The 26,595-nt window shown below is 57.2% G+C and overlaps 1 protein-coding gene across 1 annotated transcript in view; it reads right to left on the reverse strand.

Annotated features, from left to right (window-relative positions):
- Nucleotides 1-26,595, reverse strand: part of LGR6 (leucine rich repeat containing G protein-coupled receptor 6) — a 112,175-nt gene that overhangs the window by 78,128 nt on the left and 7,452 nt on the right. The window contains exons 2-3 of the mRNA XM_069459534.1: nucleotides 6,286-6,357; nucleotides 3,894-3,965 (exon numbers count right to left, since the gene is read on the reverse strand). Of these exons, the coding sequence (XP_069315635.1) occupies nucleotides 3,894-3,965; nucleotides 6,286-6,357 (144 nt within the window). The remainder of the gene's footprint in view (nucleotides 1-3,893; nucleotides 3,966-6,285; nucleotides 6,358-26,595) is intronic.

The raw sequence follows: 26,595 nt of genomic DNA on the forward strand, positions 1-26,595 counted from the left end.
CCTGAGTAGTTGTTGATGCCTCCTACGTGACTGTCCTGTCAGAGCCACACCTATCGTCTCTCTTAAACTCCTCATATGGGTACACGAGCATCCCAAACACGAACCCAGACACAGCACCACAAGAACGAAAGAATGCTGTGCTCACTGTGGGGGACAGTCTGAGAGGAGCCCCTCGTGGAGGCAAAGCTGAGGAGGGGAGAAGAACGAAGACAGACTTTGGGGACCCCTGAGACTGGTGGGGAGGGGGCTGAGGGGAGGGGCGGAGCCCAGGCTCTGAGCAGCTGGAGGGCTGGCCCCGTTCCGTGCGTGCTCTGTGCTCCGCAAGCCTCTTGGCCTCCACCGGCCCCTCCGATCCAGCCTCCACACGGGCCGGAGGGACCTTCCAATTACAGGGTTTGGCTTCAGGGCTGGAATCTAAACCGAGGTCTCTCAGGCATCCTTGAAGGGTAGTGGCCACACTCGCAGGCTCTGAAGTCAGACAGCCCAGGACCCGCATCCTAGCCCACCCCCTTACCCACTGTGTGATGACAGGCAAGCTACTGCAGCCCCACGGGCCTCAGTTTCCTCATCTGTACACTGGGGACAGTGGTACTGACCTCACGTGCTGATTATGCGTTTCGAATAAAGTCGCCCCTGCAAGCACTCACAGCAGCGCCTACACGTGGGAAGTGCTCAACAGCACATTTGCTGATGCTATTGATTATTATCATTAATATCCGATCTCAGCTTTCCTTACTAGATGAATGAAGTCAGTCACTTCGCCTCTCTGGACCTCGAGTCCCGCATCTTTCAAAGGAAGAGGCTGCCACAAGACGCAAAAACTTCACCCAGTTGTAACATCCAGTGGTCCAGGACATTGCCCCCTCTGCCCCGCCTGGTGCTCCTACCGTCCCTGCCACCCTGACTTCTGTCATCTAAAGGCGGGCAGTTTGCAACGTCCGATCTCTGGGGGCTGCCTGGACTCTCACGCGGACGCCGCAGGGTGCTCAGAGCAGGATGCAGGAGAAACGGCGTAGAGGAAGCAGCGGGTGTGGCCGCTCGCGCCTCTTCTCGGCCCGGGAGGACACGTCTGTCTCGGCCCTAAGGAGCACCTCAGTGCATCTCCACCAGCATCACCTCCTAAGATCCCCCACCTTTTCCTCTGTCAAATCCCAGACAGAGAGATCTAGAAAGACCTTTAAGGCTTCTGATTGTCCCTCTCCCCAGCATAGATGCTGTAGCCTCTTCACAGGGCACTTAGTTTTCCTCCCGGTGTCGGGGAACTCAGTGTCTGCCCAGACAGCCCCTCCCATGCCACACAGTCGGTCATCAGAGACCCCTTTCTTTTACGGAATTGACACCCACCCAGCTGGAGGTCAGCATGGCAGGCGGCCTTGGCACTGACCCCTTTCCCTTGCTGTTCCTGGTCTCATTCCCAGGCCGTCGCTCCTTATTCTCACAACGCCTGAGCCAGCAGAGACGGTGGCTTCCCTTAGGACATCCCCTTTCAGCTCCAGCGGGAGCCGGGATGTGAGTCTGGCACCTGGGCCTTCACCGCTCCGCAGGACAGACGCCGGCAGGGGCTGGAGGTTCCCTGCAGGGGCTGCCTCTCTGGCTGGGAGCCTGGCCAGAGGCTGCGGGGTTGCACACCCGGAGACCCCCGCAGCAGCGGAAGAAGAGCGCGTAAGAGCAATGCCCCCGTCAGGCGTGGGGCGGGTGGGAAGGACACAAGGGAGGGCTGCTGCCGTGGCGACTTAGGGGGGGATCAGAAGAGAATCCCCTGTATTTAAATCCTTTGCCTCCAGGAGGGAAGGAGGGAGGCAGAGTGTCCCACAGGGACAGCCAGGCCTCAGAGAAGGAAGATGCAGCTCAGATAAGAGTCCCCGACACACAGAAGACTTGGGGAGCAGCTAAGACGACCTTCTCCGGGTACAAAAAGAGGGGATTAAGCTGATAGTGGGCTACAGGGCTCTGGTTTTCTTGTGGATCTGACAAACAAGCAATGGGAGGTCCCCGCGACGAGGGGAGCTGGCGTCAGACGTCGGGACGTGTGCCCAGCATGCAGGTGGCATCCTCTGCTTTGAAGCGCGTGAGAGGATAGTTCCCCAGGACCACCCAGCCCACCCCCAAAGCAGAGACGCTCTGCAGGCAAAGGGCCTACAGGAAGGCCTTGGGGACCGAGTGGTCTCCGAGGACGGGGCCACAGGGGGCTCAGTGGCAGAGCGGTGAGTGGACGGTGTGGCCAAGCTGGCTCCCGCCGCAGCCTCTCCCTACCCGCTGAGCCAAGGGCGCCGTTTGCAGAAGGGAGGCGGGAGGCCTGTGGTTTCTCCAAGGCTTTGATTTATTGCCTAATGCGGGCAAAGAAGAAAGAGGAGGCTCATCTCTAAGCCGGAGACTTAGGAACGGGACGTGAGTCTCACATCTTCTGAAGGCCCAGCAAACAGAGCCCTGCTCTCTAATCTGGGCTGCAGGTCTGAGCCTGCCACTGGGCACAGACACGCCACCAAGCAGGCCGCCTGCACCGCGAGTCTGGCTCAGAAACCTCCCCCGCCCCCCAGGGCAGCAGTGTTTATGGGGGGCCAGGCGGAGAGAGGAGGCAGGAAGGAGAACTGAGAGGCAGGGGACAGAGGGGCACGGAGAGGGAGAGCAAGGCGAGACACACCTGGAGGAGGAGGGGGAGACAAGGAGGCTGAAGCTGGGGACAGAGACCAGAGACACCCAAGGGCAGAGCAGAGAGTGAGGAAGGCCAGAGACCGGCAAGCCCTGGGAGTCCGATGGAGAAAGGCCGAGGGCCAGAGGTGCCAGAGATCAACCACATGGCAAAAGGACAGAGTGCTTAGGTGTGGGCTGTTGGCTGGCTGGAAGCCTGAAGCTCAAAGGCCACAGGGCAGGACCGCCAGCAGCCCATAAGCAACTCTGAGTAAATTTTTAAAGGGTATCTTTTCCTGGGTAGGTTTCAGCCCCTTCTCACTCTCCTAACCAGATGCTCTGGTGTAGTAAACAACCTGCTCAACTGTACAAAGAAGACCTGCAAGTCAAGTCAGGGCTGAGGGACTAACAGAGCTGGGAACGGCTCACCAGCTTAGGGAAGCCCCCAATGCTCATTCTATTCCTCCAGGATCAGCCACTAAGATCCTCATTTTCTTCCCAAAACAGACCCTGTGGTGATGCAGCCTGGGAACTTCTCCTACCTGTGCATCCTCGTCCCCCCTGCTCCTTTTGCCCTCACGCATCATCAGAACGTGAGGAGCCCTTGGGGAAGCCAGGCTTAGCTGGGACAAGGGGAGTCACGGATTGGGGTAGGAGATGGTGCCTCAGGCTTCCCTTCTCTGAAATGGGCCATGTGAAATAAGAGAAGGTCCTCTCCAGCTCTCACTTTCCTTTTGCTTCAGAGGGGAGGTTAAAGGGGCTGGGAGGAAGCGGCTTGAAGACCGGAGAGGTAGATGTGTCTACAGTGAGAATGGAAACCTGCAGGCAGAGACTAGGGTTGGGCCTGGAGCGGAAGAACGGCCGAAGGAAACCCACGTGGATCCCTCCTCTCCGGAAACAGCCCCGTCCCTCTCCCGGGCCAGGGGTCTCGGGGAGAGCCCTGTGGGTCTGTAACGAAGCTCAGCCCCACAGAGACCTGTGCTGACAGTCACCGCACACATTACAGGAAAGAAAAAGGGCGCTTCCCGTCCCTACAGGGCTGCCACATGCACAGGGACAATTAAATGTTTCTCTACAAATCATGCAGATGGTTGCTGACAAGGAAAGCAAAGAAATGGAAATAACCATTGAAATTAAAACTGAAGATAAGGACATGATCAGCAAGTCAGTCGTAACCCAAGACTCAGGTTACAAAACTTAGATTTGCTCACAATTCCCAATGTCGCCGCTCTGTGTCAAATGAGGCGGTAAAATCTCATACTTACAGGATTTTCAGGCTGTAGAGACCAGAGAACGCTTGTCCCGGGATGTGTGAGAGGTGGTTCCCAGAGAGACGCCTGGAAATCAGAGACAAGGGCCGGTGAAGCTGGCAGGTCACCCAAGGAGAGGGTGACCTCCATCATTTAGCGCCTTGGGATATGGGGGGGGGGGGCGGTGGTTATTACTGACATTTACTGAGATGCACAATGTGTTCAATACCCTACATGCATCATCTCAATTCCCACAATAACCCTGTAAGGTGCTATCAGTATTCCCAAATTTCAGAAGAGGCAATGAAGGCTGGGAGAAGTCACTCACTTGCCGTAGGGGCCACAGAGCCGGGCAGCGGTAGGGCACCGGGTTCCTACCCAACTCTACCGACTCCCAGGCTCACGCCCCCTCCCCACGGCCACATCCTCTCCCCTGCTAACCCAGACACCCACAGCCTGCCCCTGACTGCTGGGCTGCACGGTACAGTGTCACCTGTGGAGGGGTGAGTACAGGGGGCGTGTCCGTGTCCCCAGGCCCTGAGCCACACAGCTAACCCCCACTAATCCGGGAGGGTTAGGAAACGGGGTGATAGGATTAGTCCAACATTCTGGTCTAATTAAGCGTTTCCGTGTTTGCCATGGGCTGATCACCAATTCTAAAAGGAGTCAGTGAAACGCAATTTACTTAGCGCTGACACCTGACTGAGCAGAGGTTAACTGTGAATGATTCAGAAGACACTGCTGATCTCCAAAGTCCCCGGGGCCACTGCGATGTGTACTGATTGCTACCGAGAATCCTGCAGATGTAGACATTGTGCTGATACACCTCAGAAGCTACGTTTTAACGTAATTATAATAAAAGTCTCTTTATTTGATGTTTGATATTAAAAAAACAAAACGGTATGGAAAGGCATCATGACATTAGCGGTCTCCCAGCTTGGATTCTGTGGGTGGGCATTTGCCAGAGGAGAAGGGTCCTTTAGGTGGGGCCTCTACAACGGGTCCACCCTCTGGGGAGTGGAGGATGGAAAGTGAGCCTTAAGTTCTCAGGGGGTATCCCACAGCTCACCTGCCCAAGCTCCTTGGCCTTTCTTGCTTAGCGTTCCCACCTACCTGTGTCACCTCCACCTGGAAGGCTACTCTGCTGCCTCTTACTCTGTCCACGTCCTTTGAAAACTGGCTTAACATTCCTCCTCCAGGAAGACTTCCATGCCTGCTAGCCAGGCCCACGCTGACCTCTCCCTGCTGGCTGCCCACGCCAACAGCCGTCCCACCGCCCTGCCGCCTCGCTGGCAACAGCTCTCCAGCCGCACCTGCGAGCTCCCTGCGGGCAGCGGCAGGTGTTTTATCTTGCTTCTCCCACAGCACCTTGAGCCTTCCACCCCCGGGGGCTCAGCAAGCACTTGGTCTGGAGAACCCAGCCGTGGCCCTGGGGCCCTAACTCCAGCAGGGGCAGGTCCACTGCGCCCTTCAGGAGCACTGTCTAGGGTCGAGATGAGGGGGTCTGTCGGGGGAGCCGTGGGGCCAGGGTCAAGGTGTAATTGTGAATGTCTTCAGGTCCAAGAGCTCAGTTTATGCAGTTCAAGCAAAACTTTTTAGAGCCCCAAGCGTCTATCCCGTGTGAAAGTAAGAATAAACGGGGCCGGAAGGTGCTGAAAGTAAGGATGGGGACAGAGTGACCTGGCTTCCCAGAGCAGGCGAGCCAGGCACTTAGCCCAGGGGATGATTTATTCACGAGTGATTAAACACCACTAGTGTTTAAGGCCAGGCTTAAGGACTGAGGCTCGAGCGTGACTGCAGGCAGGGATTAACCAGGGAGGACTTTATGGAGGAAGTGGGCATTGTAAGGGAAGGTCTAAGGAGTGGATCCTTCAGGCTGGGGGCACCACAGAAGGCTCCTGAGCAGGTGAGATGCACCCTGAAGGTGTGCAGGGGAATTTAGGACAGAGGTAGGAGGTTGTCAGTTAGGAGGCTGGTTCAGTCCCCAGATGCGGGGGACATCTAGGGCAGTAGCAGTGGGAACAGAGAACAAGGGGTGGAGGTGAGAGACATCTCAGAAGAGCCACCAGGACTGGGGGAGGGGCTGGTGGCTGGACGCAGGGGATGAGAGCAGGTCATCGCAGGGAGAGGTGTGACTATTCACATTAGGAGGGAAAGCTGCCAAGAGCAGCTGGCTTCAGGGAGGCACGAAGGCTCGATCTTGGACTTCTACGCCGTGTGGCCAGCGCTGCTACCCTGGGATTCACACCTGGGCCAGGCAGCAGCTGAAGAGCACCTGCTATCAAGAACAGCCTGAGCTTCCTGAGCTCCTTTTTTTCTCCCCACCCCACCTCCCGGGGAGCCCTGGTTGCTACAGCTGTTAGAGGTAACCAAAGCTTCACCTCCCAGCCCTCAAGCATCTACTCACAGCTCCTCCAGGAAGCGCAGGTGGTGGAAGAGGCCGGGCTGAAGCTCCGTGAGGTTGTTCATGCTGAGGTCTCTGCGTGGAGAGAAAACGGGAAAGGGCCCGTGAGCTGCCCATCTGCGCCACCCCTTGCTGTCCAGCGCCCACAGGACGCCACCTTGCCATCCCAACTCCACAGCTGGCTGGACCACCGCGGCTGCATTCTCTCTGCGAGTGAGAACTGAGCTGGGAGTCGGGCCTCCTGGGGCCATTTGCGTGTTATGTCTGTGAGGTCTCCCATTTTCCCGTCTGCCTTCCACCCTTCCCTTGCGGGTCTCCCCTGGCACTGGCTGTGAGTAGGACTGTGACGGAAACTGGCCTCCCTGTGAAGGGAGTAGCTACAGAAAAATTCATAGACTCTCAGAGGAGGCAGGGAGGGGTCACTGAATACAAACAATACCGCATCCATTCTTTTTACCAGTGGGGAAACTGAGGCCCAGAGATCACTGCCACTCCAGTCTGTGGCACAAGCTCATACATGTTCATGCACTTGTGTGATCGTCCCTGGGCCGGCCATTGGAGGGGCGGGGGGTCATCCTTTTATTAAGCCGGTGGCCTTTCGCTGCCCGCTGAGGTCTCTGCCAGGCTCCTTCCTGTTTGCTCCCCTCCCTGAGTCCCCTTCTCCCTCTCTCCAGCTGGAGGACGCGACCGCCTGGCACATCCCAGAAGATGCCTTCACTCCTGAGTGCTGGGATGAAGACTCTGTGTGGATACACAGCCTGGATCTTCCTAAGCCTCCCATGTTATCTGGGAGACCCCGAGGGTAGACTCAGTGTCCCCGTCCTCTAAGATGCCCCGCGCACAAAACAATCACGGTAATTACCCTGACATTTCCTGGAGGCCGCTCTGTGTCAGACCCTGGCTAACCTGCATCCAAGCAACCCTCCTTCATTCTCACAGCCCCAAATGAGTTTCCACCGTTATCTCCATTTTACATTCGAGAAAACAAAACAGAAACGAGCACTGAGCTGAGGAGTCAAATCTCTCCTCCGTGGTTACCTATCAGAGCTCGGGCTCTTAACCACTATGACCCTTGGTTTCCTCATCTAATAAAAATGAAGTAAATACCACCCAACTAGTAGAGTCCTTGTAAGAATTAAGTGAGTTAATGTTCCAGGCTGCCTAATAAATAGTGCATACGCAATAAATATTTGCTTTCTCCCTTCCACCTTTCCCTCAGCGTCCTGGGGGCGGGTGGGTCTCGCCCTGGGTTAGCAGTTTCTTCCCAGTTGGTGCTCAGGTGAGCAGCATGTGTGGCCGTGCGTGTGCATGCCTGACACACTGGGTTCCATCCTGTGTCAAACTCCTAACAGCTGCTTCTCCGGGGCATGGGCAGAGGTGGGCCCAGACCAGACCCCCACATTGCTGGGCACCACCCCAGGCCTTCTCACAGCGTCCTCCCCAGAAATGCACTTTTGCCCCCAAACCTCAGTGTCTCCATTTCCCCCAAGGGTCCCGTGCGCTTTGTGCATGTGCTCAGGGGGGCGGGCTGGGAACCGCGGGGAAAGCCGTGCTCGGGAGCCCGGTTCCCAGCTATAAAAAGACTGTTTAGTCTCAAACGTTTTATCTCTGATAGAGCCCGGGCTCCGCACTCCACGGCCTCGGAGGAGGGAAGACATTCCGTGCGGGGCAGAGCCAAGGAACTGGCACGCTGAACTCGGAGCTGCTGCTCGTCCACAGGGCCTCCCGGGTCGCACGTGGAAACCGAAGCTGCAGCTGGTGCGCTGACGGCCTTTGCGGCAGGTAAGGGAGACAACAAAGCCAGATCCTGACGGTTTCAAGTCAGGGTTTGTCCCCAGGCTGTTTTCAGGCTCCTCCAGCCTCGAGTTGGGGCCGTGAAGACCCAGGGCAAAGCCGGGCGGAAGCCCAGGCTGCAGAACCCGGGTCTCACCGGGTTCCTCCCCCAAGTCCCAGGCCCGGCTCATCCTCAGCGAGGCAGGAAGGCGCGAGGTGCCGCAAAAAACGATTACCTCTAAATATTTACCCTGCGCATTTCTGGATGTGTCTCGACAGGAACGGGAGCGGGAGTTCAAGGAGCACACGGGGCATGTGACTCAGGCCTCATCACTCAGCTGTCCCTCCGGGGGCCGCGCCTCGGCGGCTCTGATGTCGCTCCATGCCCCCCACCCCACCCACTCCCTCCACCCCACCACCCTGAGCGGCCTCATTGTTCTCCCCCGGGGAGGAGGGGGCCTGCGCCCCCCACCCGCCCCCACATCCTGCCCAGAACAACGCAGCCCAGCTGCAGCTCAGCGAGGGGGGGAGGGGGGGCAAGGGGTGGATTTCACCTGGGCGGGGGCGGGGGGAGCCCCATTCAGCCCTGGCTCTCTCACAAAAGGAAAAGGGGTGAGGCTGGTGCCAGGGGAAGGGGAAGGAAGAGAACCGTGCAGGGAGGTGAAGTGGGGATTCCAGGGCCCAGAGCCTCCAAGCTGACGGGCAGGCCCTGGGCATGGCCAGGCGCCCTGACAAGAGGCACCGGGCCCTGCTGCAGGGGAGGCCGGGCCTTCACAGTGACAGGGAGGGAGTGGACATGCACAAATGACAAACACAGAACTCGTCCTGTCAAATTGGTGGTTCCCACTGACATATGGCTGTCCCGGGAGGTCGGCTGTGCGGCTGGCCTCTTGTGCAACTCGGAGAACACAGCTGAGACATGCGGCCATGCCTGGACCCAGAGGAAATGAGAGGGTAGCTGACCCCGGGTGCCCGGGCTTTGGCTGTGGCTCCATGTGCTTGCCTGTGTGAACTTGTGTTTACAAAGGGTCAGGGGGAAGAGTCCTGGGATGCCTGAGCCCATGGCCGTGCTTGTCTCGGGGTGCTGGGCGTGTGTGTGTCATGCATGGGGGCTCATGTATGTATCTGCACACGGGCGCCTTGCCGTGTTGGACTGTTAAAAAGTCACAAACTTTCTCGAAGCATCCACCTATTGTAAAGACAGAATACTTTTAGGGGAAATGGACAGCCTCACCCAAGTCTGTTCAGCCTTTTAGGCTAAAAACCTTGTTTGGCTTTTGGTTTCTTCCCTTGGCCTCTGGTATCCTCGCCGGTCTGTCTCCAGGCCCCGGGGAGGAGAACAGATTGCCCGGCCGTGCTGTTTTGGGGTCCAACCCACCTTGTGGCCGATGCCTGAGCTCAGACTCTGCCCCACCACTGTCACCCTATGACCACGACACACACATGCACACACACGCACACACACACACACACACACGCACTACTGTCTCCAGGGCTGGCTTCACAGGCACGTGACCTGAGCCGTTGCACGGGGTCCCACTCTCCCAAGTGCCCGGACTTAGTTTAATTCTCTGCTGCTTTGAAATTCTTGATACTTTTTGGACAAGAGGCACCTCGTTTTCAGTCCCACTGTGCCCCGCAAACTGCTGCTCTCCATGGAACAGCAGGGGGACTGAGACAAGGGGTTGAGCCTTCTTCCTGGGAGCCCTTGGGCTACTGGAGGGGCCATGTGTCCTCCCAGCTGGACACAGCCATGGTGGGGAGGGGGTGGGGTGTCCATGGGGTGAGGCTGGCAGGAGGGGAAGCGGGAGGAGAGAAGAGGGGGCAGCCCTGGGCATGGGAAGTGGAAGTTTCTGGCTTCACTTTAGGAAAATGTTCTCAGAGTTTCACACTGTGAGGCAATCGGACCACCCAAGGAAGCTGGGCGAGGCGTGTCACCATGGAGACAGGGAACAGGTTTGATAAGAGGGGGGATGCTGGGGAACTAGGGGGCAGAGAGCAGCTGGAGGGGGCTGGGGTAATAGGAGACCCTCCCCTAGGGCAATCTGGCTGACACCCCAGGGCCCGTAGGGCGTTGTGTCTGTTTGAATTTCTCCTGTAGGGAAAACAGGCAACAGCCAGCGAGGCCCCCAGGTTCTGCTGGGGTGGACGTGGAGCAACGGGCCCCACCTCCCCCTACAAACCAAGCCAGAGAGGCAGGACCCCCTTTTCTTTTCTTTTCTTTTCTTTTTTGAGACGGGGTCTTGCTCTGTCACCCTGGCTAAAGTGCCATGCCGTCATCATAGCTCACTGCAGCCTCACACTCCTGGGCTCAAGCGATCCTCCAGCCTTCAGCCTCCTGAGTAGCTGGGACTACAGGCATGTGCCACCACACCTGGCCTCTATTTTTTATAGAGACGGGGTCTCGCTCTTGCTCCGGCTGGTCTTGAACTTCTGGCCTCAAGCGAGGATCCCCTTTCCTACTGTCTTCGCTGTGGACTCTGGTGGTCCATCTCTGCAGCCAGGGAAAGGCCAGATGTTTTAATTTATTTTTATTGCATAGACTTAAAGCGTACAACTTTGATGATCTGATATATGCGCACATTGTGAAATAATCACCACAGTCACCCCAATTAACACATTCACCACATATTCATCATAACATTAGTGTGTGTGTGTGTGTGTGTGTGTGTGCGCGCGCGCGCACACACACTTCCGTGCTACCCTCAGGAAAAGGCCAGTTAGAGTGGGCAGGAGATGAGCCCCTGTCCCCAGGCATGGCTGTGCCCCATAGTCACCTCCTCTGTAAGGCCTTCCCGGCCTCTCCCGGCACAGCTGGGCAGTGTCCTCTGTGTCCCTGTGGTATTTGAATGACACTCACTCAACCTAGCACTGAACCTGCCTTTGTTACCCCGGCACAACACTAAGCAACTGTATGACCCTGGTCATATCACTTCATAGCTCCGAGCCTCCATTTTCTCATCTGTAAAATGGGAATAATAATAGTATCTACCTCACAAGACTTGTAGGACGAAGTATAGGAGTTAATAAATATAAAACAGTGCTCAATAAATAGGCCTTGTTATTAACTCATCTGAGTTATGATTATTAGTATATAACAACACGTATAACTATGAGCTTCCTCAAGGCAAGGACGTAATCTTAGCCACCTGTGTATCCTCCCGGCCTGTCAGGCGCCTGGCAACCAGGGCTGTTCGATACACATGCAAATGAACGCACCGCAGACCTAGGCAGAGGGCGCAGCCTGCCTCGGCTTCTCTCTCTCTCTGGCCAGCACCTTCACTCTAAGGAAGTCCTTCCTGATGTCTAACTTGAACACCTCCCTCTGCTGCTGTCAGGGCATAACCTCTATAAAGAACCTACTCAGCACTCAGTTCCAAGGTGGCACACAGTCAGTACAGCTGCTGCTAACAATGCTCACTGGTCTTTTCGTTCAGCACCTTCTAGACAAAGCAAAAGAGAGGTTGTCTTCCAAAGAATCCTCGGCGCCCATAGTGGACCATGAGGTTTCTCCTGGGCCCTCTCCTCTCAGGCTCTGGCCAGGGCCTACCGGGCTGCTCAAAACAACCTTTAGCAGTGACACTTGCCCACGAGGGCCAGGCTGAGCCAGGCATCTACCCTGCCATCCTGGGGGTAGCTTGGGGGTGGACAGAGAGCGGGGCAGGCCAGAGTAGAAAGAGCCCAACAGGGGGGATCCCTGCCACCGAAAAGGGCCAGGAGACAGGCTGGCTGCCCCAGAGACCACCGGGTGCTCCGAGAGCACTTGCTGAATTCCGCCGTCAGCAAGAGAGGCAGGCGACGGGGGAAGAAACGAAAAGACACAGAATTTGGACTCAGGGGACCTGGTTCGATTAGCTGAATGCCAAGTTCCCTTCCTTCCCCAGGGGCTGCTGTGTGCTAAGCACAGCACTAGGCATCGTGGGGGACGTGAGGGACGGAGGCAAAGAGTGGGGCAGGGTCTGGGCCCTCAAGGAGTTTGCAGTGTCGCTGGGCAAGGACTGCTTACTCACAAAGCAACAGCAAACCCCACAGGTACACTCCGCTTTGTGGTTTACAAAATGCTCTGCAGCCACCCTGCCAGCTATGTTCTAGACCGTGTGTCCAGGCTGGAGAGCTCGGCAGAGACGCAGAAGGGGGAAAGGGTAGGCCGGGCACGGTGGCTCATACCTGTGACCCCAGCACTCTGGGAGGCCGAGGCAGGAGGATTGCTTGAGCTCAGGAGTTCAAGACCAGCCTGAGCAAGAGTGAGACCTTGTCTCTAAAAAAAAAAAAAAAGAGAGAGAGAGAGAGAGAGAGAAGGGGGAAAGTGTAAACAGTGAAGGCCTCCCGGGCAGAAACCAGGTGGGGTGTGGACGAGACGGGAGCAGCTCACAGAGCCGAGTTCAGAGCGGAAGGCTCCTGGATACGGGGGCTCTGTCGGCATTGTGGACGGGACCACCCTTCACGGGGCAGGACTGTCACACTCACCGTGGAGCTTTCAGGATCCCTGGCCTTGCTCATAGGTGCGAGTGGCGTCTCCCTATTACTATGACTATAGAAAACACCCCGCGCATGTCCAAACACCCGCGAATAGCAGGTACTTTCTGCCACCTACACTCCTTCAGTTTGCTAGTGTAGCTAACAGTTCCAGAGAGGGACAGCGTTATCTAAGGTCACCACAAGTCAATGGCAGAGTGCGTGTGACAAGAAGGCTTCCTAAAGCCCTGGGGGATGCTCCTCCAGCCCACCAGAGTGATGTTGAGTTTTCCAAGGCAGCCCCTCAGTCCGGGTTAGACGGCACCTCCTCATCAGAGATGACTTGGACACCAGCTGTCGCCTTGGAGATGCCAAACACACAAGTTGACACAACGTTCTCTCTGATTTTTGCAATTTTCATAAATATCCAAACAAGGGAGTGTACTTCGATCGGAAAAAAAAAAGTATCTTCATACACACAACAGCACAACCTGTTCTCTCGGGCTTTGCACAAAGTCCTGCGTGAGAACAATGGTGTATTTTTAAATAAAAGGGCTATTGCTTTATTTTGTCATTTCTTGGCTCCCTTGTTGGTAACAAGAATGTCTCCCAGTCTGCCTGGAGTGGCAGGAGGGCTTGTGGTGGAGGGGACGGGCAGGGTGGCGTGGGCAGGGTGGGCTGGCACCGGCAGTCGGGGTCGTGTGCGAGGGCAGCAGGGCCCGTGGCTGCTAGGCAGAGCCGAGATGTGCCGGACTGAGCCGGGGACCCACAGCGCGGCCAGAGCTGCCCAGTGAGCGCGGCTGGGGCAGGGAGGGATGAAGGCAGGGAAGGAGACGTTCCTAAAAGTCAGGCGAGAGAAAAGAAAAGGCAGGATTTTTTTTTTTTTTTTTAAGCCCTGGGTAAAAGACCACAGAAGTCAGAGACTGTTGCTCACTGGCATCAGGACATTTCAGCTACGAGCTGTGAGGCTCCTCAAACTCTGACGGCAGAGAAAAGAGAACAAGGAAGGAAGAGACTCAGGAGAGGTCCCTCCCCCTCCAAAAGGCCAGACGTGGGAAATCACGGTTGGCACCGCAGGACACAACTTCAGGTGAAGCCGTGGGGCTCCAGCGCCTCCTTATTGAAGGGGTTGATCTGGTGGCCGCAGCACGAGAGGGTATGAGCGCCCGGGCAGAGTGAGGGGACGGAGACTGAGTTCTGGGGCTGGTCCCCCCCCAGCACTGCAGGAGAATCCCTTTGCAAGGGAGTCAGCCCATCCCCGGCTGCGGGAACATCTCAGGCTCTGCTGAGCAAAGCTGCTAAGGTGGAGTGTCCCGCAGAGCCCCCGAGTCCCAGTTGGAAGTGTTAGAGTGGGTCGGGTGCAAAGGCCCCCAAGCAAGTAGTCGTGGCCCTCAGAGAGCCAGTCCCCTGCCCATGCCCAGAGCCAGGCTATGGTCCCCAAAACCAAAGAGTGCCACAGGGATTGCATAACACATGTGTGCACTTCTCTTCCAATGGCTCCTTCCTCCGGGCCAAGCCACGCCACCCACAGGCAGAGAAGTTAAAAGGACTCAGGCCTCCCAGGCCCAGCCGGGGCCACAGTGTGACCCGTGGAACTATATTTAAATTCATTAAAATTGAATTAAAACTCAGTTCCTCAGCTGCACTAGCCACAGTTCAAGACTCAATTGCCATAGGAAGCTAGTGGCTACCGTAGTGGACGCACAGCTCTAGGACACGTCCTGCACCACAGAGCGTTCTGCTGGACAGCAATGGCACAGTCTCTGCCTTCAGCCTGACCTGTGTTTGAGTTCCAGCTCTGCCACTTACTGGCCATGTGACTTTGGACAAATTGTTTCACCTCTGTCTGCCTTAGTTTCTTCCCTGGCAAAGCACCTAGGCAGTGCCTAGCGCCTGGTAAATAACCAGTAACTGTTACCTGCAAGCATCACTGCCCAACTCTACCAGGTCAAGTGTCTCCTCCCACAGGCAGCCTCCAACCTTCAGTCCTCATTTAGTCAAGCAGCCTCGTGTCCATTCAACAGTTATTGAGCACCTAGTGTGTAACAGGCACTATGCTGGGTTATGAAGCCGCAAAGTCCAATAACATATGCTCTCTGTCCTCAAAGAGCCACGGCAGGTGCAGACAATGACAAGAGAGTGGGCAATGGCAAGCCTGAGTCACCGTGCTGGGACTGGAGCTGGAGTGTCACAGGGCTTCCTCAGACTAATCCCTGTGGCCTTTTGACTCTGATCTCTGCAGGTTCAGTCACAAAGTCAGGCCACACGATCCTGTCCTTGATTACAAACTGTCATTTCCTAGTCTCAGATTGCTCATTCATGTGGCTGGTCCCCTCATGCAGGCTGGGAGCTCCTCCCGGCTCCCAGCTATCTGTCCTGTCACACACACACACACACACACACACACACACCGGCTTCCAGGCCCTTTTCCTACAGCAGTGGAGGGGAGGGGACCCTGGCCCGAGTGACGAAGAAAGCGGCACGCAAGGCAGAGCTGATGCAGAAGGGAAGCAGGACGAACCCAGCACGTGGAAGCAGCAGCGGCCGTGCATTTGAGGACTCGCCCACTCAGTCCTGCCAAGCTTGGGTCTCCTCTGACCCCAGGCATCTCTTCTAGTCTTTACTCTGATCTCTAGCTCCATGTCAAGGGCGCCATTTCTGTGTGTGGAGGTACGTGGGTGTGAATACTGTCTGCCCTAGCAGACTGGAAGCCCTGAGAGACAAGGACCAGGACATCCCATTAGGCCAGACCCCCCCAAGGGTAAGAACCGTGCTTCCCTCCCCAGAGGGAGCTCCAACCACTGAGCTCCCAGCCAGGGACCGAGACAGGGGCGGGGTGGAGGGGGAGCGGGAGGGGGCACAGGTGGGAAGGACTAGGGCAACTCAGGGAGCAGGGAGGTGGAGTCAAACCACAGCTCTGCGCCCTGTTTGTTTAGCTGAAGCTTCTTGTCCTGCTGCCTTTATTTCGGGGATCAACAGGCAGGGTGTGTCTGGGGGTGGAAAGCTGGAGAAAGGCCCCTCTATTCAGAGTCCCACCCCGTCCCAGAAGGAAGCTTCCGTCTCACATCAGAGCGCCTCCGCCCCTCCCCACCCCGCAGCTCAAGTCCCCACACAGACACATCCACACTGAGGGGCACCCAAACGCCCACCCTCCCCTAGCCAGGGGTAGCAGAAATGGCCAGCCAGGCGGTTTTCTAGATTGGACTGGATCCCAGGCTCACTGGAATCTAGGAGGAAAGAGCAAAAGCTGAATGAAGTTCAGAGCATACAATAAAAAGAGCTACCTTCGCTGGGCCAGACACTGTGCTGAAGACTTTACTGACCCATTTTACAGATGAGACTCGGCAACATTAAGGTCTCTCTGACCCCAAAGTCCCAGACCGTCTTCCGCCGACCCCACCTGTCTGCCTCTCCCAGCCCCCACCCGCCCCCAACATGTCTTTTGCGGTTTATAGAGCCCTCGCACGTCCCCGCTCTCACTTAATGCGATCCTTTCTACGGGCCAGGGAGCGAAGCATTATTTATTCCCATTTTAAATGAAGACACTCGGAAATATCGGGTTACTTCCCGCTAAGTCACAAAGTTCAGTGGCAAAGAGAACGCACGCGGGGCGCTCGGAGCCCAGCTGCACGCACGCGCGGTGACGCAACAGCGACAGCGGCTCCTGTGCGCAGGGACGAGCCTCGCACGCGCCCGCGCCAGCCAGCCGCCGCCGCCGCGCCCCTGCCCGCCTGGGCCTGAAAGGGCCCGGAAGTGGGGAGGCAGCCGGAGCTCCCCAACAATGGAGGGGGATTAGGGCCGGCCCAGGAGTGCCCCACCCATCGCCTCGCCTCTGGGTCCGGCTCCCAGGGGCTGCCGAGGACCTGTGGAACTTTCCAGAGCTCAGCACCCCTCCCCCAAGCCCACCTGGGCGCTGAGCTGCTCTTCCCCTGAGCGCTGTCAGGTCCCCGAGGCCTCCAATGCCTGTTCCGGGACCAGTGCCCGTCGCGGCTGGGTTCGCGCTGATCCTCTCCGGTCCTGCTGCCTCGTCTGACCCTACCTCTGGATGGCGCCACACCCACCTACCCTCTTCCCCAGCTCCCTACCTATTTGCTGGATTAGATCCAAGATCTAGATGTAAAATCCCTGTGCAGCAAGACGTCCTTCCTGACGTCTAGCCCCACTCCCTCGTGCTGCAGTTGGACGGAACAGGTCTCTGCCTCCCATCGCTGTAGCGTGTGGCTCCCTGTCGGGCAGCCAGAGTTTGTATCTTGGCCCTAACACTTGCCAGTCGTTTGATATTGAGCAAGTTACTTTTCCTCTCTGTGCCTCCATTTCTGCATTTTAAAAATGTTACATAATAGTTCCTCCTAGGGAATCCACTTGTGTAGGGGGTACTAGCTCTGCCCACCAAGTGGCACCAATGCCAGTCAGCATCCCCCCCTCACCTGCATTCGACCTCCAGAGGCCTCATCGCGCATGAGCGGCTGCAAAGGTAGGAAAGAGATGGGCTGGCGAGGCTGGGGGTACGGGAGGGCGTTCTGGGTCAGCCCTGCCCTTGGGAGGCACCAGCTGCTGCTTCTCTCTGGTGCCTCCAAGTGAGTGCCGCCTGCCTCGCCCCTGATCTTCTCATCCTTTGATCTTCTGATCTCTGGCCAGGGTCTCCCAGCCAAAGGCATTCCTGTCTCCCTTGCCTCCTCCGAGGAAAAGCAAAGGGCTGGGCTCGCTCCCCTAGCCCCAAGCTCCTGCCTCCCTCCCTTGTGTTCTGTGTGTAACCAAGACTACCACACAGGCCCTGGGACAAGGTAATAGCCGGGTCCTCTCTAAGGTGGCAGTGTTGGGGCAGAAGGGTGGCGTGGGGAAGGTTTGGACACTGGGCATGGTGCCCTGGGCTGGAGCAGAGACAGTTGGAAAGGTGACTTCAGCCAAGGTTCTTGTCACTGTCCTTGTATGCAGAGCCATAGCTGAGCACCGGAGAAAGTGTGTGTGGCCCTGAGTACAAAAGATAAGGAGAAAGAAACATTCCCCACCCTCAGGTAATCTCAGTCTGAGAAGAGATTCAGAACTGCAGACACTGCTGGACGGAGCCTTGGACATTAGCACTGGAAGAATCTCCAGGACCTGAGGGTCGGGAGACAGGCAGGGAGGACTTCTGGAGGAAGCTTGGCTGGCAGTGGCGAAGAGGAACATGACTAGTCATCAGAAAGTAGCCTGCTTCAGAGCTTTGCAAAGCGGGGAAGTGAGCTAGGGGTGCTTAGGATGGCAGTCAGTGACGGTGTGGTGAGCTGAATGGTGGCCCTCAAAGAGATATGTCTACCCTGAATCCCTGGAACCCGTGAATATGGCCTTGCTTGGACAAAGGGTCTTTGCACGTGTAGCTAAATGGAAGATCTTGAGATGAGAAGATCATCCAGGATTATCTGGGTGGCTCTAAATCCAATGACAATTGACCTTGTAAGAGACACACACAGAGAAGAAGGTGACATGAAGACAGAGGCAGAGATTTGAGTAAGGTGGCCACAAGCCGAGATGTCCAGCAACCAACAGAAGCTAGAAGAGGCAACGGCTTGTCCCCTGAAGCCACTGTAGGGGGTGCAGCCCTGCCGACACCTTGATTTTGGGCTTCTGGGCTCCAGAACTGTGAGAATAAACTTCTGTGGTTTTAGGCCACCCAGTTTGTGGTACTTTGTCATGGCAGCCACTGGAAACTGACATACATAAGTAGGGAGCAGTCAGAACAGCCTTGGTGTGCACTTGTCCTAGGGCCCCCTCTTCCCATTGCTCCTCCTGCCCCTCGCTCTGCTCGTCCTCCATCATGGCCCCCTCCTGGTGCCTCAGACCAAGCCAGTGACCCATCCGACACTTCGCCACCTGGGAAAGTTATCCTCACCCCCCCGGACTCCTCCTGGATCTACTCTGACCCAGCATTTCCATTCCCGGGTATTTAACCAGCAGGAGCACATCCATCTGCTCATCAACCAACCGTGAGAGACTGCTCATAGCAGGACTGTCCACGACACCCCCAAATCAGACAGTGTTCGGGGCCCACCAACAGCAGAATCGGTAAATTGTGTCGTATTCACCCATAGTGAATACTATGCGGCAATGAGAACGAGTGAACTACAGACGCCAGCAACAATACGCATGAATCCTCAGACACAGTGAGTGAAAGAAGGTAGACACCAAATAATGCTCCATTTATAATAGAGTTCGGAACACAGGCAGAACATGCCTGTATTGTTAGAAATCATGACAGTGGGTAGTGACCAGAAGAGGGCGTGAGGGTGGAGGACTTCTGGAAAGCTGGTGATGTTCTGTTTCTTGGTCTGGGTGCTAGTTACACAAATGTATCTGCTTATGGAAATTTATCAAGCTATACACTTACATACTCTTCTCTGTTATGTATATTATACTTAAAAGTTAGGTTTTGTTTTTTTTTTTTAAAAAAAAAAAAAACCTCTGAAAGTCTTCCTTGAACCCCAGCCAGATTCCCGTGGCATCCTGTGAATCCTTCTCAGCTTTTACATCACTGAGTTGAAACTGGATGTTTATTTCTGCGTCTCATTTTCTTCTTACTCATCTGTGTGTGCACAGCTCCTTGCACAGGCTCTGGCACATAGTAGATGCTCAGTAAGCACCTGAGCTTTACTGGCATGGCCAAGGGCTTTAGTGTTCTCAGACTTCCCTCCCAGGACTCCCTGGCCATCGCTCCCAGCTCCCTGGATCTTCACGAGATTCCACAGTGGGAGACATTCTTTGCCACTGCCACCCTGTCCTACCCACTTCCTAAGTGCCCCCACAACCAGCCTACACATGTCCCCTGTCTAGCACTTAATGCACGGGGCGGTGACTTTCTGACCCACCGGCCTGTGGTCTGTCTCCCTTAACACAGAATGCAGGTCTTACTCATCTGGGATCTTCAGAGCCCAGGCCAGAGTCAGGTACAGCCTCAAGTCCCTAGAGCCCTCTCTCCATCCAAGCCTGGGGGCAGGCACATACCTTTGTTTGTCTTAGCTTGTTTGGAACCGGGTGGAAATTTTCAAAAGAAGCTTTCTTTGAAAAAAAAAAAAAAAGAGAGAGAGAGACAGAATGAATAGGAAAGGGAATTCTAAGTGGAAGGGTTTATAGAACAGATGTCTCACTCTAATGAAACCCAAGCTGGCCACGAGCTGGCTAACTGGCAGCTTAAGAGGCTCCCAGCGCGGCTCCATCCTCACCGCAGCCGTCTGGGTCCGATGCCACACCTCGGGCTCCTGCCTGTGGTGGAGCCAGGTTAGTGCCACCACCAGCTCTGGAAAGGGCTGCACTCCCTCCCAGCCCTCTCCCGCAGGTAAGCCCCCCTGCCCCAGGCTGAGTTTTTCTCTGCTCGGTGCCTCCCAGCCTCTGGTCCTTCATTTGTTCAGTCCTGCACTCACTCATTTGTCCCCTCACTCACCCCACCGATGTTTCTGAGCACCCACGTGCGAGGGTTTGTGGCGGCCCTGAGGATAGATGCCAGGGGAGCCCTGTGGCCAGGCCCGGCTTTCCTGGACCTCCCAGCCTGGTCTGAGAAGCAGACAAGTAAACAGGAGTTAGAACCCAGGGGGACGAACCTTGCAGCAGGGCCGGTACGCGAGGGGAGGCTCTCCCAGGGCTGAGGGATTAGGAAAAGTTTCCGGAGAAAGAGACATCTCAGCCAGCCCCTTCCATCCTAAATGAAGCTGATGCTTCCCTGGCCTCCTCGGAATACCACCCCCCCCCACCCCCAGAGCTGCAGGCTTCTTGTCGGAACTCATTTCTTAACCACATCCTTGCAGCAAATCAAGAGACGTCCATGGGGCTCTTTCTTATAGACCTGGATATAAACCAGTGCTGCATCACCTAAGTACAAATTAGGTGACAGCGATTTTGTGGGAGGTGGAGTCGGGTGTGGCTGCGCAGAGACTCAGCTGATGCTCTGAGTTATCCTGAGGACAAGTGTTGAGACCGTGCTTGGCGAGAAACGCAGATTCTGACTCGGTGAGTCTGAAGGGGCCTGGGCTTCTGCGCTCCTACCGTGCCCCCAGGCGATGCTGTAGCTGCAGGGCTCGCCCGTCCTTTGAGCAAAAAGGCTTTAGTGTGTCCAAGGCGCGAGACGGAATAAATCCCTTCAAGCTATCCCTCGTAAGCATTCTTTCCAATCGCTTCTTTGCTAAGTATTTGCCAGGCCGACTCGTACAGGTGTGTCATCTGTGGCCTGGCCCAGACGAGGGTGCCGCCCCAGGGGCCAAGAAGAGGACAAAATCCTGCCCCTGCACCACTCGTCACCGCTGCCCCCTCCCACGTGGTAGAGCCACTTGGAGCAAGCGGTGCCTTCTGCTATTTCCCAAAAAGGGGCTGGCTGGGCTAGCGGCCCGGAGCACTGCGGGACGGGGGGCCGCGGCGGTGTGTGGATTCCGTGGAGGAGCAGACAGGGGCCCTTGGCCTCCTCAGAGGCAGGCAGGGCCCCCGGGTCCCTGGCGACTGCAGGCCTGGCATCTGCAAGGCTGCTTCTGCAGACCCAGCTCACTCCCTTGTGGAGAAAGTGAAATGAAACCCGGCCGACCACCAGTGTCCGCGGGGCTGACAGTGCAGGGGTGAGCCGCTGGCCCTTTCCCCTCTAGCCAAAACAGGAAGGAAACTCAGGAGCATTACAGCAGGAAGGAGGGGGGACACTAGGAAGAACTCCCCAGTGACCACATTCCTGAGGGGTCAAACACTAAAGAGAGTGGAGGGACATGATGCCTTGGTCTGCCCAGCGGGGCGTCCCAGCCCCGGTTAGTGGCAGGGGCTGGAGCGAGATGTCGGGAAGGCTCCCCAGGCCGAGTGTCTGAGCTCCCAGACCTTCCCCTCTTACTACACTCTCTAACCCCCACCCCCTGACGGCTCCAGAGCCCTCTGTCCATCAGCCTTGGGCGTGCCAGGCTTCCAGGGCTTAGCCCAGGTATTTCCTGACCCCAAGCCCCACCCCCAGCAGGTCCCCCGGGCCCCACAGCATGGTGCCTGTGCACCCCCATGCCAATCTAGAGGACGAGGCTAACACTTTCTGGCAGGTGGAGGCAGGACAGGCAGAGGGGGAGGCGGCACCCTGGGCTCCTGCATTCAGAGCAGGGGAGCGGGCAAGGAGGCGAGGGCCGGCGTGGCGTCGGCTGGCGGGGGGGCGGGCATTCCTCTTTCCGCTGGCTGCACACAGTTAATGGGGGGCCTTGTTCTGGCTGGGCACACAGCCCTGGAGGTGCTGGTGGTGGCCGTGCCCCGTCCCAGCCCCTGGGATCTCCAGTCTCACGGAGCAAACACTGCAAATCTCAGGGGACCCCGGCACCTCCCTCAGGCCAGTCTCCTCACCACTGGCTCACACGTGCCCCTTCTCTCTCCCCCCACCCCACACTCTGCGTCTCCATCTGTGCACCATCATTTGCCTCTAGACTGTCCTGGGGTCAGGAATTACTGCCCCACTCCATAGAACACAAGCCCAAAGAGACCAAGGACTTGTCCAAGGCACTCAGCAGATTGGTGGCAAAGAGAGAATTCCAGCCCGGCGTCTCCTCATTGCAATTGCACCAAACAGAGAACAAATCTAAAGCCACAGAGGGATGGGGCCAGAGGGCTGCAGGCAAAATTGGAGGAGGGAACCTTTGGAACGCCACCTCCTTCCAGAGGACTCATGCAGCCCCTCACTCCACAGGACAGAGGGAAATTGCAGGGGGAGGCTGGGAGAGTTGAGGGGGGCTGAGCCGGCAGGGCTGTGCGGCTGGGTGGTAGGATTTCCCAGTCCAGGGGCTCGTATAGTGTGTTACTAAACATCTGTCTCCCCAACCAGACCAGGGACTGTTTGTTACACTGAGAGTTACCGTCAGTGCCTAGCACGGCTGTGCCTGCTGCTAAGCCTGCACTCCACAGGTGTTTGTGGGTTGCATGAACGGTAACAGTAGTTAACATCCGTCGAATGGTCACCGTGTGCCAGGCACCGTTCTAAGCACTTTCCGTGTATTAATTAGCTCATGTCACCCACACAACAGCCTTACGAGGTAGGCATCACTATCATCCCTACATTACGGGTGAGGAAACCGAGGCACAAAGAGAGTAAACCTTTCCCCAAGGATTGGCAAATGGCGGAGCCGGGATCTGAGCTCAGGCGGTGGCTCCAGAGTCTGTGCCCCTAACCACTCTGCTAGACTATAAAAACCTGAGAAGAAGCCCAAAACATGGAAGATGGTGACATACCCCCGCCATTCCATTCAAGCAAAGTCCCTGCCCCCCACAGCCTAGCGACCGTCTTGCTCACGGAAGCACCAAGACCCAGGTGCGCCCACAGCCCTGCCCCCTGCACGCAGCGCTCAGGCCAAGGGCACTTCCAGCCCGAGGGCGCCCAGCCTCCCTTCCAGCCCCAGGGCCACCTCCAGTGAGCCTGGACAGAGGCTGCCTCTTCCACCCTGTGGGGTCCCTCAGAAGGAGGTCCCCTCCTCCCATCCTGCCTGCCCTAGCCCCCTAGTGCGCCAGACCAAAGGGGTCCCCGTCACGATTGTGAGAACAGCGGGAATGTGTCTAGCCCGTCACCAACCACAGGGCACCTCCACAGAGGCAGACTAACTTGAATCTGCAACCACTTGGGATGAGAGGTCAAGAGATAGCAGCCGTCCTCATTATACAAACCAGAAATCTGAGGTTAAGACGGGTTAAAGGCAGGTGTGCCCTATAATTTGCAGGACTCAGTACAAAACAAAAATGCAGGGTCCTTTTTTAAAAATTGTTAAGAATTTTAACATGGCAGCAGCAAAGCAGTGACCCATGCACAGGGCCTGTCTAAGTGTGGGGCCCCAGGTGACCACGTAGGTGGCATGTCTGCGAGGGGGTCCTGGTAAGAGGCTTGGCCCCAGTCACCCAGCTCACACACGCCAAAGCCAGGTAACGTGGTGAGGGGCTGGGGACCAGAGAGGTGAGCTGGTTCCCACTCCAACATTTGGGGTCCTGAGCTCCATCTGTCTGTCCCCAGGTAAGTGAAGGTGGGAGCCCAGGTCCTGTCCCAATTCTCATTCTCTCTTGCTTTTGTCCTAGACAATAGTCTCCTTCCTTTCTCCAGCCTCCTAATCTGCCCTGTCCACAAAGGCGGGGATTAATTTACAGCCCCTTCCTGCCTCACCTCCCACAGTCCCTGGACACTTGATCCAACCTCCCCATCCTCAAACATACCCACCCTGGGCTGCCCCAGATCTGGGGCCAAGGGGGAGGGAGAAAGACCAAATGCACACACCTGCACGTTTGTGCCCTGCCAGAGCGCCCCCTGCAGGCGGAGACCCGCACTGGGTGTGCGTGTGTGCGCGCGTGTGTGTGTGTGTGTGTGTGTGTGGCACGATCCTGAGAAAGGGAACCACGGGCACAGACCCTGCCTTCAGGAAGCCCCAGTCTGAAGGGGGAGGCACGGCCCCGCCCTAAGAAAGCTCACTCTCCTTTCAATGCAGAGACACAGCTCCGGTGGCAGAGTGTCCCTGTGAGACGGACAGACGGACACACGCCCCCTACACAGACACAGGCATATAACACTACCTGATATTTTCACAGGAAATAAAATGCACTCCCCTCTGTGGCAACCACGCCCCCCCACCCCCAAGCAGGGTCCTGCTCTGCACAACAACCCGTCGAGGAGAGGTGGCCGTCCCCGCCTAGCCGGGGCTTCTCCCTTGCGCCACAACCGCCTCTCCGGGGGTTTCTGTGTTGGTGGCATCAGCCGGCACGAGCTTCCCTCCGTGGTGCCCCTCCTGCTGCGCCTTATCTGGCCCTGCCTGTGCACTTCTCACTTCCCCGACTGTCACGGTTATCTGTGCTTGTCTTATCCCCGAGCGCCCAGGGCAGGGGACAGAGCAGGGGCTTTGGACCCCGCCAAGCTCACTCCAACCTTGGCTCTGTCCCCTGTGCTGCTGTGTGTCTCCTCTCCTCTGAGAGAGGGGACAGCTCGGTGCTGGCCTCACGAGGGCAGACTCATGAGGAAGCACTTAGCACGGAGGCTCGCGGACAGCAAGCACCCAGCCCCCGTTTCCGAGTGAACAAGTGAGTGACTGAGGGAATGAATGAATGATGCTCGCTCCCCACAGCAGCCTGGGGGCTCAGGTGCAGCCGCATCGCCAGCCGTCAGCAGCGGGCGTGCGGGGCATGGAGCACCCGCTGGGGTGAGGTTTTGCTGCATCCACACTGCGGGCTAATGCAAGCAGGGCTCACACACGCCCTGCACTGTCCTTCTCCACGCAAAGACGCATGGAGGGCACTGGGGAGGGCCAGAGACGGGGTCCACCTGGGACGGCTTCCTTCCCGTGGGAGGTGCTAACAGCTTCTTGGTGGTGGCTGCCTTTGGCCTGTTTCCCAGGAGCCAGTGATAACTCAGGTAGGGGGCGATTCAAACAGGCAAATCACACAGGGAGCCGGAATACACCTCGACACACCGGCCCCACCTTCCTGTCTCCCCTGTGTATTCCCTTGTACAAGGGAGCACCCTCCCCCTCCCGCAGGGACCCCAGCAGTTCTGAACTGGGGGTGCTGGGTGGTGTCAGTCACCCCTTTGCACCACTGCTCCTCCCCCTGCCCCTCCGTGAGTCCAGCCGCCTTGGCTTTGGGCCTGGGGACCACATCCAAATCCCTGACACTGGTCCCGTAGAAGGCACTCAGCACCTTCCTGCCACCCCGCCTCAGTCCGGACACTCTCAGGGACACCCCCACCTCCTACGGCACCTCCAAGGGCAAAGGGGAAGGGACGGTGGCAGGGCAGAAGGCAAGAAGAACTGTGTCCCGGAACCCTCCCTCTCGGCAAGGCCCTAGATGGGCAGAGCGCCGTGAGCAGGAGGGGCGCGGGCGGCCTCGTGCCTGCCTCCGTTCGCCCTCCAAGTGCTGCTCCCAAGGGGAGACCTGGATGGGCAACAGCAAGAGCGCCCGTGTATGGGGCATCAGCTGTGTGCCAAGCACTGGGCCAGGTCACAGGCGTCTTTCCGAGAGCTTGGTATTACTATGCCCATTTTGAAGCCAAGACAACAGAGGCTGAAAGGTCCAGAAGCACACAGGGCCATCCCGCTGGTGAGCGGGGCGGGGATTCGAGCCCGTGTCTGCTTGAAACATGCACGCGTTCCTCAGGGCACACATGTGCCAGGACAGGGTCTCCGCAGCCCCCAGGGCAGCCTGGTGTTGCCTTTGGCCCCAGCAGCCTCGTTGCTTTACCCAGCTGCTGAACACCTTGGGTTTGTTGTTTTAATGTGTGCCTTCAGGAGAAAAAGCAGAGAGCCCTGCTCTAGACCCTCTTGCCCCCCAGAGGGTGGGACAGAAAAGGCTGTGGAGATGGAATGACAAAAGCCCCAATGTGGCTCCTCATTCTCTCCTGGGCTCGTGGCCTGCCCTTCCCCAGCCACTCCCGGCCGCATCCTTCCGGTCCTCGGGACTCAAGACAAGCCTCTCTTGCCCGGGGCCTTCCCCAGACACCCCGTCCTCCGCTCCCCCGAGTGCCTGCCGACCGCACCTCGGGTCCTCTGTGAGGCTCCCAGGACCGTCTACAGCGAGTCCACTTTCCACGTGCCCTTGCCGGTCTCCTGCCGACACGGTCGTCACCATTTTGCCCTGACTGCCTCACCAAGGACCCCTCCCGTGGTGTTTCCTCAACTGCAGCACTGAGGATCATCTCCACACTCGGGGACCGTGTCCCACCCTCCCCAGCCAGAGTCCCTGACTTCTGCACTGAGCCCTGACATCTTCCCCATTGAGCCCCCGCGGATGGGCTCCCAGAAACCACTGCTGGTGGACGGGTGGGAAATGGGACAAACCACCGCTTCTTCCCCAGAAAGACCGGAAACCAGAAATGGGCTTGGAGGGGCTGCCCAGCCTGGGCTCTTAATATGCCCAGAGTTCCCTTCATTCCCTTAGTGTCAGAAACCCCCAGCTGCGGCCCCTGGAGAGGCAGTAAGGTGGTTAGGAGGGAGGCAGCCTGGGCTGAGGTCCCAGTGCCAGCAGTCACCGGCTGGGGGTCGTAGGCAAGCCCCTCACAGTGAAAACCTGGAGTTTCCTCATCTGTGAGATGGGATGATACCAGCACCTCCCTCGCAGGGTCGATATGAGATGGTGCAGATAAAGTGCTTG

Source organism: Eulemur rufifrons, chromosome 27 (genome assembly GCF_041146395.1).
Source record: "Eulemur rufifrons isolate Redbay chromosome 27, OSU_ERuf_1, whole genome shotgun sequence".
Lineage (NCBI taxonomy): Eukaryota > Metazoa > Chordata > Mammalia > Primates > Lemuridae > Eulemur > Eulemur rufifrons.